We start from the raw sequence: 21,426 nt of genomic DNA, 5'->3' as shown, positions 1-21,426 counted from the left end.
AAGGCCTGCCTCAAACTCGTGATCCTCCTACCTCAGCCTCCTGAATCACTGGGATTACAGGCATGCACCACCATGCTTGCCCAGAGCAAAATCTCGATTAACACTTTGTGGTCATAATTGATGCATATCAACATTGGGCTAGTTTCTCCAAAGCACTTTTCATGCATAAAGTCATGACAATCATGACACTGGGGAGAACTGGGACTAGAGCCTTTGTCAGCCGGGCAGTATCTTCCAGGAGCCTTACCTGTAACTAGTTGCCTCCAGAAAGCCTGCCCCTACTCCTGCCCCACCCCCACCCCCCAAAATAGACATTTCCATTAGGACCCTCTGTATCCCAGTGTTAGTCCGACTCTCAGGTCCTCCTATCTTGCCATCCCCAGAAAAAAAGGAATGGCTGTTGCTCATTCCATGTACTCTCCTCCACCGTGGGGTTGAGCCTTATTGGTACCTACTTGCCAGCTACATCTAGGTAATTTGAATTCCCTCTGGTCTCCTTAGAGTTGCAGGACACACTTGCTCTCTGGAGGTGTGTCCTCACCCTCCTGCAGAGTGAAGAACAGGCTATCAGAGATGCAGCCACAGAGACCGTGACGACAGCCATGTCACAAGAAAACACCTGCCAGTCAACAGGTACCTCATTCTTATCCTTTTCATTGCTTATTGCTCTAGGACAGAGTTTTCTGTAAAGAGCCAGAAAGTGGGTATTTTAGGTATTCTTGGCCATTCAGTCTCAATCTCAGTTCTGCCACTTTAGTGGGGAAATAGCCATGAATAATAGGTAAACAAATGAGTACAACTGCATTCCAATAAAACTTTATTTACAAAAATAGGCAGCTTCCCAGACTTGATCTGCTAGTCATCATTTGCTGACCCTTGCTTAGAACATCCTAGAGAAAAAATTGTTTCCTAAAGTAGAAATTTAATAAGCAATGTTTGGTCTTTTGTTAATTACATTGTCATCTGTTTTAAATAAAGCCAGGTCTTTATTACGTGTGTGGTTACATAACCCAGGAATCACAGAGCCATCCTTTTGTTCCTACGTGAGTTTTTACATGTGACAGACACATGTAAGTTAAGTTTTCCTCTTTGTGTCTTGGCTCCTGATTTGGTAACAATATTAACCCCAGAGGCAGAAGAGGGGAGAAGGAAGAAGAGTGGCCTTGATGGGTAGCTTGGGGCTCATATCCGCAACATAAGCTGTCACAGCCCTGGGTCTGGGTTTGTCTGTACACCGTAGAAGCAGAAGGGGACTCGCCCATGGGTAGAAAGGGGCTGCTGGGTGGAAGGACAGGAAGCAGGTAGAGTACTAGCAGGGTCACATGTTTGGAAGTGGCTATCTAGGAAAGTGGCTGCTTTGGTGGACTTGGATTCCCTCTGCTTAGGGCTGGATGTCCAGAAAGGTGGCTGGGTCAGACCATTCTGAGGCAAAGGGTCACAAACTGAACAAAGAAGTTCCCCTTAATGGACATCTGAATGGGAGAGGAAGAAGCCATTCATGGGCCCTGTAGGGCCCTGCGTCCTCATGGCAAAGGCTGCTCACTAAGGCAGTACACAGGGCCATGTTCCCTAGAGGGTCCTGTGGGAACTTGTCCGTTTCTGAGTCCTTAGTCTTAATGGCCTAGGTGCATTTCTCTGCATATAAGGAAGAAACTAGTTTTTGCATAATCTCTCGGTGACACTACTTCAGGGCAGGTTTAGCAAGCCCAGCTTTGCTACTCGCTAGGAGAGCATTCAGATGGTGCTTCCAGTAACATAAAGCCATATCCTTCCACCCAGCCCCTAACGGACCTCCTCCATATCTAAAATTCTGCTAATCCCCATTCATTCCTCTTTCTGACTACAGTCTTTCCTTGCAGTGCTTTCAGCAAGTGCTCAGTAAATTGTTGGTGGAACATAATACTCATTCACCACGGCCCTTTCCACTGAAGATGGAAGGAATTTCATAGTGAAGTCAGAGTGGATTTCTCTCTTAATCTTTAACCTGCAATATTTTCCCTACTACTCTAATAATTTTATTCAGAGTTTTTTCAAGTTCCTTAATACAACTTGATTTTCTTAAGCATAGAATCTTTCTGCTATAGAGCCAAGGTTGTGGCCCAGTGGTAGAGAGCTTGCCTAGCACATGTGAAGCACTGGGTTCGATCCTCAGCACCACATTAAAAAAGAAAAAGTAAATAAAATAAAGGGAAAAAAAAAGAATCTTTCTGCTTTAGACAGAAGGATAGCTAAGGACTGAGAATCACCCCTGATTTTTGACTTTTGATGGTTTAGCCAGCTGATTTGCCAGATTTGCAGTATTGTCATGTTTTAGCATTTCCAGGGTATGAAGCAACTGACAGTAACTTCCCCAATCCTTCAGCATACCAGAATTTTGTAGAATGCACTGCTGATAGTTTTTCTCTTTGATAGGTCCAAGGAAGTTATCCCTGTTAAATCTTGAATACCATAAAAATACCTGTTTATTTTGTCCTACAGATCAATGATTTGGTAAATACAATGGTAAAACAATATGATTAAATTATGTTTATAATTAATGTCTTCTTTGAGAAGTCAAAATTGCAATGAAAAAATTAAATTAATTCTTACTTTCCATCCAAAGAAAGAAACCAGGAGCCCTCCACACAGTAAATGGGGACTGGATACAGAAAGAAAGAGCTTTGCTGTTGAACATCTACTGATGGCCTGCCTGGGGACCAGGGAGAGGTGTGGGGTGATTCTCACTGTGGGGTCTGGAAAGGGTCTGGAGAGTGGAGCTGTCCAAAGAAAGGAATTTTGAATGGGACACAGATGAGAGCAAAACAACACAAAAGGCAAAGCTGCGCCAAACCTAGAGTTGGCTGGGAGTTAGGGGGACTTGGGAGCTGATAGAGCAGCTGCCAGTGGACATGTGTGGTTAGAGGCCTGGCTGGGGCCTGCTGAAGGAGGGGAGCAGGAGGTAAAGCTAGGAGGGAAGGAAAAACAATGCTAGGCTGCAACCTCATCTGTAGGCAGCAGGAGGCTGCAGGGGGGTTCAACAGGAGAGTAACATGCATGTGTTGAAGGAGCTCCCTCTAAGAGCCAGGTATAAGATGGATCATGACTGGTGGTGAGTGAAGGGAATCAAGGGGAAGGGAGACCAGTTGAGAGGTGGTGTTGACAATCCTCATAAGCTGCCATCAGTGGTGATGGATGGGGAGGGGAGGATGTATTTGTGAGAGGATTGGGGGAAACTCAGCAGACTGCTGCTCATGGGAATTGAGAGAGAAGGAAAGCATGAGATGAAGTCAAGGCTTCAAACCTTCAAACCTGGGAGGCACCCAGGGAAATACCTGGCTGTGCCTCTGGCATTGATGTTGAGCTGTGGCATTCCAGGAAGTGAAATTGCCAGGAACCAGGAAAGGCACTCGGGCTACAAGGCATTGTGATCTGGGACAAAGTATTCTTTTTTTTTTTTTTTTTTTTGTAATTTTTTTTTCATTGTAGATGGACACAATATCTTTATTTTATTTATTTTTATGTGATGCTAAGGATTGAACCCAGTGCCTCATGCATGCAAGACAAGCACTCTACCACTGAACTACAATCTAGCCTCTGGGACAAAATACTCTTTAGGCCTTGAGAAGATCACAGTGGAAATCGAGAGGGCAAACGGGGACCTTTATCTCTGGTGTAAACAGAATGAAGTGTGCAGGCTCTGTCCTGTCCTCTCCAGAACACAGCCCAGCTATCCAAGGGCCCCTCTACTCCTTACCAGAGTTAGTTGTTGGTCCCAGTGGGCACTGGCTACAACCTGTAGAAGAGCCAGCATTGACTCCACTTGTTTACACTGCACCACCTAGCACATATTTTTGGACACAGTGACTCTAGGTATAGATTTGTAGTATGAATTGGTTAATGATTCTAGAAGACTTAAAGAAAATAACTCAGTGCTCAAATGGCCTCCTGGGGATGTTGGGTGCGTTGTTGTTCTTTTTTCCTGCTGGTTCTCCTGGTGTAGAGTACACACTTCACCCTACCTGGGCCACCTGGAAGTGTGAAACTAACAGCCTGCAAACAACTCTGTCACATCTGAAGCTCCCTCAGCCTTGGCAGTCACGTTAAGGGAGACCCACAGCAGGCCCTCCCAGCCCACCTCTTCCCTCCATGTCAGTCACAGGGGCTACAAAGAGGGGACAGAAGAAATAGCCTTTCTAGGACTTAAGAATAGGGGAATGGGGCTGGAGTTGTGGTTCAGTGGTAGAGCACTTGCCTAGCATGCATGAGAAACTGGGTTCGATCCCTGGCACCACATAAAAATAAATAGAGGAGACTATCTTTTCCACCCAAACAGTTCACCTGTTTTATGTGCCATATTGGGTTTAATGTCAGAGTATGTTTGAAAAGGGCTTTCGTGTGGGGAACAAACAATCTGGACAATACTTATTAGGAGACATTTCTGTGTGGTCATAGGGGTCTCTGGAAGCTGGAGAGGCTGTGGGTGATGGGGCAGGGAGGGGCCGGCCTCCTGAACCCCTCCCTCCCCAGCATTGGCTCTCCCTTTCCTCCCCTCTCAGCCTTAGGTAGGGTTTGCCACCCTATCCAGATGGCCTCCTCCATGTCTCCCTTTCCATTTGTGAAATTTGGGGGGGAAAGTTTCTGTGGAACAACGAATGATATAGGTTAAAAAAAAAAAAAAAAAAAGGAGCCATTTCAAAAGGAATTTTAAAGGGCTGCAGACTTCATACCCAGTGTCAGTGTTTAGGTTCAAGAAGGTTGACTTCACAATGGAAACTTTCTTATGAAAAAAAATATAAAAGACTTGGAGAAAGATGGAGAGGAAAGGAGGAGAAAGAGACACAAACACAGATATAACCACATGGGGCTTTTTTCTTTGGAGTACAGGCTTCAAGTCATTTTGATCCCATCTTCCTGCAGACCCTTAGTCATGCTCAACTTCTGCTCATCCTCCTACCCTTAGGAATGTTTGGTGGTGATGTATTACATCCCCCCTCCTCCATGACACCTCTGCCCTCCAGGATCTCCCCTTTCTCTGAACCACCATAACTCTGGACATCATGTCATCCCAAATAGCCCTTGCTTTCCTAATCACTTGTCATTTTTCTCTTTCATTTCATTTTCTACCTCCAACTAGCTCACGAGCTTATAGAGACTGTCTTCTATTAGGTACACAGCAGGTACACAATTTGTGTTGATGACTTAATCTTTCACCCCAGCCAGTTGCTTGTCCCCAAGGAGACTCACCATGCCCTTTGTAACAAGAAAGCTCTAGAACAAGCAGACAGACGCTCCCCGCTAGAACTAGTTCAGGGGGCACCACTGGCATGAATTCGTGCACACTGCTGTGGCAGGCTTTCTAGATCACTGTCTGGGTCTTTTCAGTTCAGGAGTTTGCAGCTCTAGAGTTTGGCCCCTCCTTATTTTACCTCTCAGGTTTACATCTCAGACTGCAAAGCCAGGGAGCCAGCCTGGGGCACTGGGTTCCTGGATTTGGGTTAACTAGGAGACATCCAAGGAGCCTCCAGGCTTGGCATGATGATGCATAGAGGCTCGGGAACAATGATGAAACCTAGCAGAGAGGTGGAGAGTGAGTGAACACAACAGAGAGGACAGTATGAGACTCTGAAGTAGGAGAACAGGGCAGAAGGCAGGTGGTGTCAAAGGCTTCGTCCAGTCACAAGTAGGCCAGAGCAAGGTAAAGTGGAAAGAAAACCAACGCTTGTTCAGTTCCCCCCAGGTGCATTTCTCCCATCTACACTCCTACACTATGTGCATGCTGCATGGGCGCACACACACACACATACACACACACACACACATGCAACATTGTTGCCCACACATCTGTGATCCAGTGTGAGATGATGAGCACTTCTCACATGCTCCAACTGTTGAGCAATCAGGGAGAGAGGCCTAGGAAAAGAGATAGGGAGAGCTGGGTCACTGTGACATTTCACATGGCCCCACCATGAGACAACTCAATCAGCAAAGCCTCCAGACTGTGAGGAATTGTACTGAGTCACAGATGGTTCCACCCTGGAACCTCTAAGGCTGCCCACCAGATCCGACCTGCAGGAGGCCCCATGTTTTGCTCTGTTCCTGCCAGTTCACAGCGTCAGGCCCCAGAGGGCTCTCCAAGCATCTCCACTTCTCTCTTCCCTCTGCTTTGCCATCACTTTCTTCCTAATCTACTCACATACTCTCTAAAGTGGCCCTCTGTTCTGTAGTGCCAGATCTCAGCACCAGACTCGGTTCTATGTACGTACCAGGTACCTTTCTCTAAAGAGGGGCCCAGAAAAGTTAACCATTCCACTAGAATGTGTCCTGTCTCCCCATCGGATCTAACTTCCTCTTTCTTCCAATAATTTAAACTTATTTACCTCCATAAATTCTTTGTGCCTATTTTTAAATTCTAAATTGTTTCCTGACTTCTTTCACTTCCACCTAGATGACCCACAATCCCCTCACCCCACAAAGCAAGAAGTGATCAGGGGCTGGGCCTGTAGCTTGCTCAGTGATGGAGTACAGTGATCTGATGAGCATATTCATTCCCTATTCAGTCACCAAGAACTTACACAGCACCTGTGTGCAGGCGTCCAGGCTACCATGTATCCTCTGGATTTTTGCAGAAACCTCCAGCCTGCTCCACTATTCTTGGAGCTAATGACTTGAGGGCTGTCCTGGAGGATAAATCAGATGGAGCTGGAGCTGTTCCTCTGCTCACAGCACTCTCTTGGCTTCCCATCTGACTGAAGGAAGCCCAACTCTCAGAATAGCACCCAGCCCTCACCCCATCTAGACCCTGCCTCGCTCTTTCCCTGCTCTTGCTCAGGGAACCGCAGAAGGCTGTAGGTTCTCCAGTGCACCAAGCTCATTCCAACCTCAGGGCCTCTGCCATAGCTGTTTCCTCTGCTTGGAATATTCTTCCTAGTGTCGCATTGCAGATTCCTTCATACCATTCCTATCTGACTTCAGGATCATCTCCACAGAGGACCCGCATTGACCACCCAGACCACAGTAACTACCCCAATCACCCTGCTGATTTAATTCTTTGCATAGTTTTTACTTGTTGATTTGTTATTTGACTTCTGCCGCAAGGATAAAGATTCCAAGAAAGTAGAATTTTTGTCCATTTTGTTCACTGCTCTATTCTCAGATCCTGGCATATAATAGCTAGCTCAGTTTAAAAAAAATAAAATCACTTGTTGGGTGATTAGTTGAATGAAGAATGGAAGAATGTATCAATCAAGGTAGTTGAACACAATAAGGAGATTGGTGTTTTTAAAACTGACTTGTGGGACAATGGGGATGGAGCTGTTAGGAGTCTGAGTTGTTATGAAATTGCCCTGTGGTGGTAGATCCTGGTTCTAGCAGGTTACTACCAGTTACCTTAGGCCCTACCTCTTCCCTGGAACAGTAATTCAGCGAGGACCTGACTGAGTGTATGCGAAGACTGGGCAAGTGGCAGATCCTAAACTAAATCCTTCTCTCCCTCCTCATGACATGCTGTCTCACACAGGATGGAATTTCTTGAGCAAGAGTTTCATACAGGAGGGTCCATGCACCTGGCACAGGGCTGCGCTGGGAATCCCCCAGCAGGGGAAAGGGGCCAGTGCAGATGAGTCAATCTGGAAGACTTGGGGAAATGGCAGCAGTTCTGAAAATAGTGGCCCCTTCCTCTGGGGGCTCCTGCCTGAAGTCTCTTAACCTCTCTGAGCAGGCCAGTGGCAACGCAGGGGTCAGACGCATCCTCTCCATACCCTGGATGCTCCTGCCTTACTAGACCTCCTGTAATCCCACAGCACTCCATGAGACATTCTAAGCCTTTCTCTATTTTATGATGGGGTCGAAGTAATGGGCCCTAAGTCCTGTGGAAGTTATTGTCAGCGCCAGAGTTGGAGCTCAGGTCCCTGTGGTGACAGACACCTTGCTCTTCCAGCCCCTCTTATAAGACAGAGAAGTGCAGACTAACCTCTAGAAGCCAGTGGTGCCTAGAGGTATGTTTAATTCCTTTCTCCTTCCTTCTTTCCTTTCTTTCACACTGGGAGTTGAATCCAGGGGCACTTAACCACTGAGCCACATCTCCATCCCCTTTTATTTTTTATTTTGAGACAGAGTCTCACCAAGTTGTTTGGAGCTTCACTAAGTTGCTGAGGCTGGCCTTGAGCCTGCAATCCCCTGCTTCAGCCTCCCAAGTCACTGGGATTACAGGTGTGTGCCACTGCACCTGACTACCCTGGAGGTTTTCTAATGCCACTGTTGGGTTTGAAGGAAGATTCTTGAGTCTGACCCAGGAAAGTGGAGTGGGGACCCAGCTGAAACAATTGGGAACAGAGTTGTCAGGAGGCATCATAGCAAGAGCCAGCACATCTCTTACACAAATCTGCTGTGTTCCTGTCTAGATCCTTTCCTGGAGTTAGGGAACCATATAAGCCTCTAAGCATCAGAGTCTCTGATCTATGGCATGGTGCCTGGAGCCTGATAAAGGTCAAGGATCCCCTGTGTCACATCATTAGTGGAGAATGAGGTCTAAAGCACAGATCCCAAGAGCCCCAGTGCAGCACTTTGTTCTACTGCCCCAACCCTGATTCACATCGAAGGAGCGACACACGGAGACTAGTCCAGGCTCCTGGGAGGAATGAACTCAGGTGCAAGGAGGGCAGATGAGATATTGCCTCCAAGAGGGCTTGGAGCAACTCCAGCAGCATCGCATGGGAGGACAGAGTGTGCTGTGAAGCCAGCATCTCCAGCAGTAAAACCACAGGAGCCACGTCCTGAGGCCAACCCTGAGACTCGCTTGGCTTGGTGTGTCCTGGGCCTCTGTCTGTATTCCTCTCTACTATCTGGAGGGTTCCAGTGGAGGAAGCACAGGAAGTTAGGAATTGTAATTAGAACTGCCAGTGAGCCTCTGGCTCTGCCCCGTGAGAGGGCACTGTGGTTGTGCAGGGGCGAGTGACCTGATTCCTCGCTCATTCCTTCAGCAGAGATGTTTGGTCGAGGTAGGCAGTATTCCCTGCCCTCTGCCTACCACCACCAGCTGCCATGGGCTGTCTCATGGGCTGTCACACCACAGTGCCTTTCCCATCTGTCACTGTTCCTACGGAGCCAGGGCCCCTCACCTTCACCTAGATCTCAGTAAGTGCGTCATTGGCAGCTGGTTCCCATGACGTGCAAAAGCAGATGCAGACTAATGCTCACATCTGAAATCTGGGAGCAGATTGCGAGCGCCAGTGAGCACCCTGGCTGGGCCTTGTTGCTGGGGTGATAGGATTGTTTCCATGGCCTCCCAGTGACTTAAGCTCCAGAGAGACGACAACAGGCTCCTTTCGAGGAAATGCAGGTCATTTCTGCATCATTTTGCCTCTACTTTTGCTGTGCCTGAAAGCCAAGCTCCTTGGCCCCAAGGTGACAGACCTCTATGGGCGGCGATAAGCCCACACACAGACTGGGGCTGAGGCCATCTGGTGCTGCAGGGTTTTGTCTTCCCTGTTGGTCACTCCACTCTCCTGCTCGAGGCCTCCACACTCCTCTGCTGTGCTTTCCCTCTGCTCAGCCAGGCCCTGCCAGAAGCAGGGCTCTCTTTTCACCATGGCAGCAGTTTTCCTCTTTGAACATTGCCAGTTTAGGGAGTTAGGTGACCACTCCATCAAGAGTAACCAGAGAGGCCCTCATTCTCATGCACCCTTGATTTGGTTAAGATGATACAGAAGCCTGCTGGCTAGCAGCCCTCTGCTACCCAGGCCCAACTCCAAGCCTGAGCCCTAAGGGAGCACCCTTCCTGAACATTCCAGCCACAGTCAACTGGTCCTTTTCCTGCCTGAGTTCATTCACCTCCGGACTTCTTCCTCCAATTCCAACAGACACATGATTTTCAGACTCAGACTGTCACAACATAACTCCTGAAAGTGCTGACTATATACACACTAACTGCTGGCGACTCAGAGATGAGTAAGATAGCGACTCTGGCCTTAAGCGGCTGGGAGTTTGCCTTCTGAGGTGTTACACCACCTAAAATCAACAGGTTTTCCTTTACTTGCACCAAATTATTTTTTTATTTATCAACTCACATGGCTAGTTTTATATAAAAAGGAAATGGTCATTAATAGATAATAAGAATTTTGATCTAAAAGTTCTAACTTGATTAGTTTGTTTTGTAATCCCTGTTCCATTTCTTAGGACCACACACATGACCTAAAATGCAAAAGCTTCATTCACAAGCCTTGTAGTTCCATTACCCATACCAGAATTTACTAGAAAGAGAACCCTAATGGGAGGGAGGGGCACCTAGTGGAATGTAAAGAATGGAAGATTGGCAGTCACTGGAGGGACCAAGAATGGGGAAGTGGGGAATGGAGTCCAAGGTCATCTTCTTTGTAAGCTTTGCCCATCCCTCTGGATCTCTTCCCAGGACTTGTCTTCCCGTGCTGGTCATTTCTCCTAAGTATTTCCGGATTCTCAAGGCCTAGCCCCAGGCCGTCCTTCTCCACCAAGCCTTTCAGGCCCAGGCTTTCCTTTTCCCTTGTCAGACCCTCCATATGCAGCTCATAGGTTGTTTCTTGAGCAGGCATCTCATCCTCCCACCCATACTGCAGGTTTTTTAGGGTCAGGACCCCAGCACCACCAAGTTGGTGTGTAAATTCTGGAGTGACTCGCATCAGGCTGGCATATATCTTCTGTAGCTCAGTGGTTTGATTTGAAGTTGAACATGAACCTTGGGTTTGGGGGTAGGCAGCTCCCCTTGGGTTGGGGTTCCCTGCCCAGCCTCCCAGTAAGCCCCAGGGCCTCATGATGCAGCAATAAGCCTTTAGATCAGAACAGGTTGGCAGGGCTTCCCAGGTCCAGACCAGAAAGTGAATCTCCCCTGTTCTTGGAAAAGCCAGCTATAGAACATAGGGGTTCTGCTTCAGAGTCGCAGGGATGTTAATTTTTTTTTCAAAAGTTAAAAGAAAGAAAGAAATCAAATTCTCACCCTTATATCCCTTAATCTCTTCCAAATGACAGAACCTTTGAGAAAAACTCCCAATAACTTACCGTCAAGAAAATTAGATTCTTCTGTGGCATTGGGTCAAGGCAGGGAATGCCATTTGGGAAAATACATGGAACCTGACATAGAAGATTCCGTTTGTGTGTGGAAAAAGATTGAAGTTGCTTTTAGGTTTCGAGTTACTCTGTGGGAAGCAGAATTGAGTGTACCTCAGTCCACAGCCTGCGTGGGCTTCTCTCAGTTCCTCCTGCCGGGGCCATCTTGTTACAGATGGCCACACTGGCCAGGAGGCTTCCCTCAGAAACAGCTCCCTGGGCAGGCGATAAGGGTGGGAGCAGAGCTGCCCGGCTGGGCTGCCATGGGCTGAAGGAAAGGCCCTGCTCCAGCCTGGCCCTGGAGCCTCCCTGCCAAAGCGGGTGCTCTTCAGGTTTTCGACTTGGTTACTTTAATTTTCTTATTTCTCTAACCTTTCTCTCCAGCAGAGTGGTGATGGTGAGTCTTGTTTTTCTTCACACTCTATTTTTATACTTTGAAAATGTGGTTATAAAATCCACACTCAAAAAATGTTAGCTCTGCACCCACAGGACCCAGGAGGCCATCACATGCTGTGTCAGGCAGCATCCAGCAGCCTTGCCCTGCCCCACCCCCCTCCCTGGAGGGACAGGAGTGTGAGCAGGCTTCTGGCCAAGTATTTTAGATTGGACTCTTGAGAATCTGGCAGGAATATTTTTCTGGTGCCTTCCCAAGCACACAGTGAGGGCTCAGGATTCCTAGAAGCAGAATTCCCAATTTAAGATAAAATGTTCCTTCAGCCCTGCACATACCATTGCCCCAGCCCCCACCTTCCCTCAGCACCTGTGCAGGTGTATACAGCACCGTGAACATTGTGCCTGCAGGGCTGGTTCCTTGTCTGATTCACTGCCACCACTGTGGGTGGTGGGTGGTCGTTGTCACATTCACTTTACTGGGCCTAAGAAATCTAATCTGGGGCCTCCTGCCGCCTGCCTTCCCAGCCCCTCCAGCCCCTGCTGGGGCCTCTGGCCTTCTCTTTGCCCCAGGCTCCTCCCTTCCCTCTTTGCCTCCCAACCCAGAATAGATCTAGGAATCTCCTGCCCTCTCCACCTTGGCTACAAACAGCACTGGGTCTCTTTGAACAGACTTGTCCATAAATCTTAAGATTGTTTTTCATCTTTGAAAAAGCTGCATCTATCAGCAAGTCATTATTCACATGTGAGGGGTAGGGAAAAGTTCACCAAATTTCAGACTTCAAGGTCTCTTCACTCCATTTCACAACATCCACTCCCCAGAAACCACAGGAATTTTTTTAAAAATTAGTCCCCAGTAGGCAAGGTGCCATGACATAGCCTACTGGATTCAGGGCCAGGCACCTGAGGAGGGGGGACATAAACAAGGGTGGATTTGCCTGTCACGGGCAGGCTGGCTCTTATCCATGAGGGAAAATAATTTCAGAGTCTCAGAGAACTAAAACCCACTGTTCTTATTTTAGAGTGGTGGATTTGGTGGGTAGGGAGATTTGGGAAGACCAGAGTGATATTTATAATGAAAGCCTTAACTGAGCTGTTACTATAAGAATATAGTATATTGTAGCTAATGGGCCAGATAGATACCTCAATTCCGTGTTACACCAGCTAAAGGAGAGATGAAGGGAGAGTGAATTTGGAGCAGGTGGGAAGAGAAAGAAGGAATTGGGGGGAGATAAACAGACTCAGTCAAGGACTCCACCCTTTTTCCCCACCCCCATCCCTCATCCTCTGCATGTTGGCTTTTTGACCTCATGCCTGTCCTCATGGTTACAAGGTGGCTGTTGAACCTCAGATATCATGCCAACATTTTAGTTATTAGGAAGGGGCAAGGACATATTTTTTATAATCACTAGGTTCATTTTATCTAGGAATAAAAAATGCCCCCCCAAGCCCTCAGCATGTAGGCAAGCCCTCAGCATGGCTGCCTTTGTGACCATGTCAGGGAATGTGGCCACCTGAACTATGGAAATAGACCTACGACAGATAATGAGATGAAGGCAGACACATCGCCTGGAGCTGGGTGCATCAGCTCCTAGAACAAAACTGGGAAAGAAGGTGTGGCTGTTGGGTGGGCTCCTAGGGGACCTGTAAGTAGTCCAGGGTGAAAACTAGAAAATGGGGGTGAGGGGAACAAAAACTAAAACGCTAGACAGGTGAGAGCCAGATAGATGGTCAGAGGCCAAGGCTGTCCCACCAATAGCTTCCCTCTCTGTTGGGGCCTTCAGAGGTTCTTGGCAGGGAGGGGACATGAGCGCCCCCTATAGCAAGAATTTTCACACTTGAGAATGTACACAGATCACCTGAGAACCTTGTCAAAATGAGATTCTGACTCCTTGGGCCTAATAGGGCATGAGATTCTGCATTTCTTACAAACTTCCAGGTAATGCTGATGCAGCTGGTCAAGGGACCCTGCTGGAAGTGGTAAGATCCTAAAGGATATTCTTGGGAAACAACTGTTCAAATATGCTTGTTTAGCTTTGTTTTTTTTTCCTCAAGTTTCATGTGATCATAATAGATGTTTGTTTGCTAGTACTGGGATTGAACCCAGGAGGGACAAAAACTAAAAAGCCACCGTGCCTGGCTTTATTTAGCATTTTCAAATAATCACTAATATACCTGAAATTAGGAATTCATACTTTTTTAGGAAAGTAAAAGAAAAGAAGACAATAACTTTTAGATTGAGTTTTAAAATTAAAAGTCTCTTCTGGGAATCCAGATGTCTTCATGTAACAGAAAAGTCAAACCGTGATTTAGATACAGTAGAAGAGCCAGGCTGGCTGGTAGCTCTCAGTCATGAGGGCCCAGGCTGCTTCTGTCTTTGTGCCTCTCTGTCCTGGTGACCAACAGAAGCATTAGCTGTGCCATCTTATTGACGATAAGAAGGAAGGAGAACAGCAAAGAGCTTTAACCCTCTCAAAGTTCCATGAAACTATATTTAGCTCTCACTTAATAACACGGTCATACTGAGCTGCAGGATGTACAAAGAAATGTGGTCTTTTGGGCTGGGCACATTACCTACAGTGCTCTTGCTAAGGACTGAAGGGACACATACATCTGTACGTCACTTTGATACAAGAGATACACCTTACGTAATATGCGGTCATTGGGAATAAAGAGATACCTAAAACCATTCCAGGCAAATGAAAACGAAAAGAAGGAAGAAATGGTATTGCATGTGGCAGGAAGTAAGGGGATGATTAAAGTATGATTTCACAAATCACAGTTTCTTGCCATACCAAAAGGACTCTCCATAGATTCCTAATGCTTAGAGAGGGAGAGAGTGGCCTGGCTCAATGGTAGACAGTTTTGCCTAGCATATGTGAGGCCCTTGATTCAATTCACCAGCACCAGCCCCACATAAAAGGGAGAAAAAAGCATGCACAACCCTCACAGGGAATACACTTGCTAGACAAGATCCCTCAGCCATGTAGTGAGTTTCAGAATCATTAAGGTCTAACTGCTCCATTAGGCTGGAAGCAGGACTCTGTGGAAAGTGAAGTCTAAAAATTTAAGGTGTCCCTTCCTACTAGCAGTTCTTTAGAGAAGCTGGCTTGACTACCATAGTGGACATATGATGACCCATGAGGTCTTGGTGTTTTAGTAATTTTTCAAGGTGGTAATTTTTAATGATTGTCAGTACCTCACATGTAAGGGTGTCAATAAGGTTTAATGTCACATTCCTAAGAGGAGTGCACATTTATTCCAGGTCCTCCCATGAGTTCTCAAGATTATGTACCTCTCATTCTGGAAAGCAGTGGGAAGGACACTCCAAAACCAAAATATATAGCAATTCATATGTGTGAAATCATTCCAGTGCTACATAATAATGGGTGGCACTAGGGACATCAGTTAAACAAAAGTGTAAGACAAAAAGTATAAAGATGGGTAGGAAGGGAAGCATTGAATAGTGATGAGGAATGATCCATAAAGAAGCTATAAGAGTCCCAATCCTATAACAGGCCAAATAACTTCAAAATTTACCCCAAAACATTAGAAGAAATATTGGGAAAAATTATTAAATCATAGTAATAATAAGATAATTTAACTTGCCCTTTTCAGAATTTAAAGGATCAAGTAGACCAACCATAAATAAAGTCACAAAGGATTTGAATATCCTATTTAAAAGCTTAGAGAAGTGTAAACCTTTTACTCTATAAGCAAAATAGAATTATTCATTCCAAATAGGCACATGACATTTACAAAAATTGATCATATTTTAGATCACCAAGAAAATTTTAATGCCATAAAATAGAAATCTTTCTAGGCTACCTTTTGAGCAAACTGCAAGCACACTAGAAATTTAAAGTAAAAATAAGGACTAGGGGTGTGTCTCGGTGGTAGAGCATTTGCCTTACATGGGCAATGCCCTAGGTTCCATCCCCAGCACCACAAAAAATAAATAAATAAAAATATCACTTAGCTATGTAAGCACAATTTTCTAAATATATTATGCCAGTGACAAAGCAAAAATTAAAGACTCTTTTGAAGCCCAAACGTTGAAAACACTATCAATATTTAAGTAACGAATTGGACACTGTGGTGCATGCCTGTAATGACGCTTAGGAGACTGAAGCAGGAGGATTGTGAGTTCAAAGCCAGACTAAGCAACTTAGTGAGGCCCTTTCTCTGAATAAAAATATTAAAAAGGGCGGGGGATGTGACTCAGTGGTTAAGCACCCCTGGATTCAATCACTGGTACAAAAAATAGACACACACACGTATGTATATTTAAGTAGATGAACTAGGTGCAGTGGAATACATCTGTAATCCAGCTACTGAGGACCCTGAGGCAGGAAGATGGCTTGAGCCTAGGAGTTTGAGCCTGAGCAACAGCCAGACCCCCATCTCAAAAAAATAAAATAAAAATATTTAATAGATGCTGTCCTCAAAAGAAATATTTGTGACATTAGTTAAATTGTTAACCACAATATACAAATAAGTCTTTAGAAATTAATGTGATGATAGTAGGAAAAGAGGCAAAATATAAAAAACCAAGTCCTTTATACAGGGATAATAGACTTGAACGGTACGCATATAAAAAGTGTTCATCTTTACTACTAATAAAGAAATGCCGAGAAGAATAGCAGTACCCTGCCATTTCCTCATATCCTACTGACTCAGAATTGAAAGATTGCACTCTGGCGGATTGTGACAGCTGTGGAGGAGCAGGCGTGATCAGACCCAGGTGGAACTTTAAATTGGTCTTTTGTTAGAGAGCGTTTAATGTTATATATGGAAATTGTAAAGGTATACACCAACTAAGCCAGTAATTCCACTTCTAGGAATTTCACCTATAAAAATATTTGTGCACATGGGCAAAGATGTATGTATAAAGTTATTCATTTCAATATTGTTTAGAACAGAAAAAGAAGGAACAACCTAGATGTCCATCAAATGATTAGATTAAGAAATGTTCGTTCCTCCACACACCAGGCACCAGTTAAAAAAATGGATTAAATCTATATGAGGGCTGGGATTGTGGCTCAAGTGGTAGAGTGCCCGCCTAGCATGTGTGAGGCACTGGGTTCGATCCTCAGCACCACATAAAAATAAAATAAAGATATTATATCCACCTAAAACTAAAAAAAAAATATTTTTTAAAAATCTATATGAACAAATGTGCAAAGGTATTCATGATATATCATTGCCTAAAAAAAAGTAGAACAGAATATTTGGAATGATTCTACTTTAGCCATAATGAAGGTTATATATAAATAGTACTTTTTGTACGTCTAGAAAGCTTTATTATGCACTCTACTTTCTGCTGCCTACAGGGTCCTGGCAGAGCAAAAGTACATGAGCTGGCTGGGCATGCAGTCAGAGCCAGTAGTGGGGACTGGCTGGGAACAGATGATCACATGCAGTCTCAGATGTGGCCAGTTGTTGCAGTGTGTAACCTTGCCAGGTTTCCCCAGCCAGCATCCACTGACCAGAACTCCACTGACTGGGAGCAGCCTCAAGTCAGCTTCTTTTGGCCCCTTAGCAAGTAGTGGTGACCCCTGTCGACCTCACTGTGGGTCCTGCTTAGCCAGTGCTGGGGGAACCCATGGCTGCAAGCTAAGGGCAGCTTTATACCCTCTACCGTGGCTGGTGAAGTGACTCAGTCCTGTCCTTCAGAAAGGTGTAGCGGTTAAGATTGATTTTAAGTCTTTTTTAAACACCCTAGGACTTAGGGACGGTGTTTCATTTTGGCATTGCAGGTTTCTTCATGCTCTCACAAGCTCACTTCCTACCACAAAACATCCAGAATTTTCCAAGGGTCCCACACAGGCCCAACTTGAACCTTGGTGGTTACTGTTTTTAGTCTCTGTAACCCTTGGCAGGGAGAGGGGGCCAGAATAGTCTAGGCTGAGAGAATAGCTGACTTGGAGGAAATCATGAGGATTGCTGTCCCCTGGTCGCTGCTTTCCATCCCACTTAGCAAATTCTCTGTGCTCCTTCACTTATTTCTAAAAGTCACCTTAACTTGATTCCCCTACCCCCCAGAGCCCCCATATGAGTTTGGCCTGGTCACTGGGGCTGTAGTCCAAAGAATGGTCTGATCTCCTATGTAAGGTTGCCAGACTGAACAAATGAAAATTCACAAGGCACCTAGTTACATTTGAATCTCAGATAAACAATGAATAAATTTTTGAATAATTTATTAGTATAAGCATGCCCCAGGTAGTATTTGGGAATACTTATGCTAAAAGTTATTAGCTGTTCATCTGAAATTCAAAGGGAACTCAGCATCTTGTATTTAACCTAGCAGCCCTTCTCCAGTGAGCTGTCCTGACTCTCCTGTTCCCTGGGAGCATCTGAAGGTTGAGGATAAAGATCAGGAGGAGTTGTAAGCAGTAGTTTTCCACTAATAAGCACTGTCCAGGGTACGACTGGGGCCGCAGTCCTGGGATCTCCCAGCCCCCCACTCCTGCCCTTTGTCCCCCTCACTTGTCTTCTTGGTTCTGAGCTTGGGCCTCACTCCTGCCTCTGGAGTTCTCGGTGACTCTGTGGCTTTCCCCCACCCTCACTTCTCCTCCATTTTCCTCATTTTGCTCTCACTGGTCCAGAACATGTAATTAAAGTTTACATATTTGAATGTTGGTTATAATTACTAAATAAGGTTTTGTGTTCCTTGCTACAATTTAAATAGCAGGGGAATTTAACTTTTTGTGTGTATTTTGCTTTTTTTTGAAACTTTTAGCCATGTGACTCATTGACCTTCACCTTGAGTGGGAAGAAAAATCTCCCATATCTGAAACAAACTCATGCTCATCTTTCTGGAATAGACACCGATGGAGAAAGTGGGGAGTAGGGTAGATTGAGGTAGAGGCCAGAAGGGGATCCCACTAAATTGACCCAATCAAAGAAGAGGACTCAGAAGTCTCCTGCACTGTCCGATGCCTAGCCTGTTAGGATTAGACCAGGCCGACTCGGGGGCGTCCACCTCTCTCCACATCATGATTGGTCACCTGACTCACCAGCCAGAAGCAGCTCTAATAGAGGGAAGCATGGTTTGGGGCCAAGGACTAGGGCTCCCGTGGCCTTCTACTTTCAGTCTCTGCCCTTCACAGTGACAGCTGACACTTCATTCTGGCTCCCTCCCCCAAACAGGTAGGGTTTAGACAATTCTATGCTCTTCCTCTACATTAGAACCTCTGGTTTCTAATGGCTGCCTTGAGGAATTCTGATGTCTCTCTGTTCTCCATTTCTCTGCCTTTGTTTCTCTGTCTCCCACCAATAGAGGGACCTTTACCCATAGCCAGGGAGGTGTTTTCTATCATGGAGAAGAGGATACTGATCTCGCAACCAGGAGTCACCTCCATCCTGAACCAGTTGGTTTCACTCTCTTAGTCTCAGTCTTGTCATCTATAAAATGGGGGTAATGAATTATCTCACAGAATATCTATAATAAGAAATAAAAACAAATGTCAAAAAATAGAGTGTTAGCTGGATGGCACATGTGTCTAATTCCAGCCACTCAGGAGATTGAGGGAGGAAGATGGCAAGTTTAAGGCCAGCCTGGACAACTTAACAAGACCCTGTCTCAAAATAACATGGAAGAATCAAAAGGGCTAGGGATGTAGCTCAGTGATAGAGCACTTGCCTAGTATGTAGGAGGCCCTGGATTCAATCCCAAGTACTGCCCCCAAAAAAGTTTGACCTAATGGTTTGTGACTGAGGTGAAGTATCTTAACCTGTAAAGGAGGTGGCCACATGAATTTGAGGGCTATGCTTGCCAAATGGCTGTAGTTACCCAAAGAATTTGGATCTGCTCTGTCACCCCTGAGGGGAGTGAAACAGCATGCCACACCCACTAGAGCCCTCGCCTTTGGCCCAGCGAGGTCCTGCCAGCCAGTTAGTGCAGAGGTTTAGCCCCAGTTGGAAACTGGTAATGAGGGGGGCTAAGAACCTGAGCTTCTCGGAGCATGTGGAAAACTGAGTATGAGAGGCCACAGCATACCAGCTCCGATACTTGGACTGAGATTGTGTGTTCCCTTGGTTACAGCCATTTAGGGCTCCAGAAGGCAGAGAGATTTAGCCAAACTGTTCTCTCAGTGGTGGCTGGGGGGCCCAAGCCCCCTGTCACCTTGCAGTTCTTTTCAATCCTTCACCCTCACAGCAACACCACAGCAGTGAGAACAATGGGAATCAGCCACACCCATGGAAGTTCATGTGGAGGGAAGAAGGCAGGAAGGATCAAAGCCTCCTGTAACCCAAGAATTCCTCAGCAGCTCTAGTCCCCTAATAATTATGGTTTGGAGATTTGCCAGAAAGCAAAACCACTTAGCATGCCATATTTAACAATGAACAGTTTTCTGTGTTCATAATAGTCCCTGCGGAGAGCAAATAGGCACCTTGAACAAAAGATAGGATATTTATATGTGTATATAAAATAACCTGCGCCTACCTTAAACCTAAACATGCTTTCAGGGAGGAATGCGTTGCTTCCCTGTGTGCGGTGCCTGTTTTGTGAGTGCGTTGGAGAAAGGCTACATATAATGTTTTTCTCTCTCCACCTCCCTGAGCTTTTCTTTTTTTTTTTTTTTTTTTCCCTCTCCTTTTGTTTAACCCTAAATCACTCATACTTATTTAATGGCCAAATCCCTCACTCCCCTTTGTTAATTTTGAGGTTTGGGACTTTACGTTTTATTTTAAATATCTGGCCTAAAAACCATCATCTCAAAGAAAGCTGTCTGGGAAATGATACCAGTGGGATGGAAAGCAAGGGTTTTGACCTGTGGGAGGATGGAGACACAGATCCAGGCCCTGAGGACCATGTGTGCCAGAGGCCCAAGCCCCTGCATCTGGTTGGAGGAACCCAGGATCCAAGTTCACCGTGTCTGTGTTTATTCAGTTCATTTGTCCAATAAACGCTTGGCATGGTGGGACACTGGAGAAGAATGGCCACCTAGAGGAAAGTTCATTAGAGCCAAGCCTTAAAGAATGGGCAGAATTTCAGAGGCCAATCATGAGCAAAACGAGAGCATTGCAGAAAATTTGAGGCCTTTTCAGGAAAGGAGTAAATTAGAATGGCACAAGTATTGGGTGTGTGAGTAGAAAAGAGTGAGACGAAGCTGGGTGGGAAATGGAGGGCCTGGGATTTTAAACTGTAGTTGAATTAATGTTAATGCATAGCTCTGATCGTATTTCTTATTTGTTAAAATCTTTATGGGTTCTCTAATGCAAATGATATCCAGATTCTTTGGCCTGGCATTTCAGGTTTTAGTGAACATCTGTGGTTTCTGCTGCTGTGCTTCCATTCACCCTCACTTGGATAGCTGGACCCAGCTTCTCCCTGGAGAAGGCAGCCTCTCCCCACCTTTCAGTCCATGTGTTTTGGGTGGGCTATCCCCAAGCAGGATTTTCCTAGATACAAATGGAGGAAGTCCACCCCAACCTACTTCAGCCCAAAGGGGCATGTAACCGAGAATCCTGGGCTAGGGCTGGCTTCAGACATGGCATAATTCAAGGGTCAGATAGTATCCCAAAGACCTGGCTTCTTGCCATTTCTCCCTGCTGCTCCTAGATTGGCTCTGTTTTCAGATAAGCTCACATTTCCCATCAAGTTCAAGATAGGTGCGGCAGCCCTGGCCTTTACATCTTCATTTATTCAAGTCTTGTGTGGGTAAAGGCCATTGCATGTTATTGGCTATAGCTGGGTTTCATGCCCATTCTTTGAACTAATCTCAGAGGCTCAAACCTGGGGCGGTGCCCATGCCTGGGGTGGGAGTAGGGTTAGCCCACCCAAAACACATGGACTGAAAGGTGGGGAGAGGTTGCCTTCTCCAGGGGGAAACTGGGTCCAGCTATCCAAAGGAAGGGGAATGGAAGCTCAGCAGCAGAAATAACAGATGTCCGCTAAAACCTGAAATGCCAGGCCAAAGAATCTGGATATCATTTGCATTAGAGAACCCATAAAGATTTTTTAACAAATAAGAA

At 45.8% G+C, this 21,426-nt stretch overlaps 1 protein-coding gene across 1 annotated transcript in view; it reads left to right on the top strand.

Moving 5' to 3' along the window:
- Window positions 1–21,426, top strand: part of Thada (THADA armadillo repeat containing) — a 323,478-nt gene that overhangs the window by 284,568 nt on the left and 17,484 nt on the right. The window contains 1 exon segment of the mRNA XM_077791748.1: window positions 502–633. Coding sequence (XP_077647874.1) covers window positions 502–633 — 132 coding nt within the window.

This window comes from Urocitellus parryii, chromosome 12 (assembly GCF_045843805.1).
Source record: "Urocitellus parryii isolate mUroPar1 chromosome 12, mUroPar1.hap1, whole genome shotgun sequence".
NCBI classification, from domain to species: domain Eukaryota; kingdom Metazoa; phylum Chordata; class Mammalia; order Rodentia; family Sciuridae; genus Urocitellus; species Urocitellus parryii.
The sequence above is the reverse complement of the archived record's forward strand: the minus strand, read 5'-3'. Positions and strand labels throughout refer to the sequence as shown.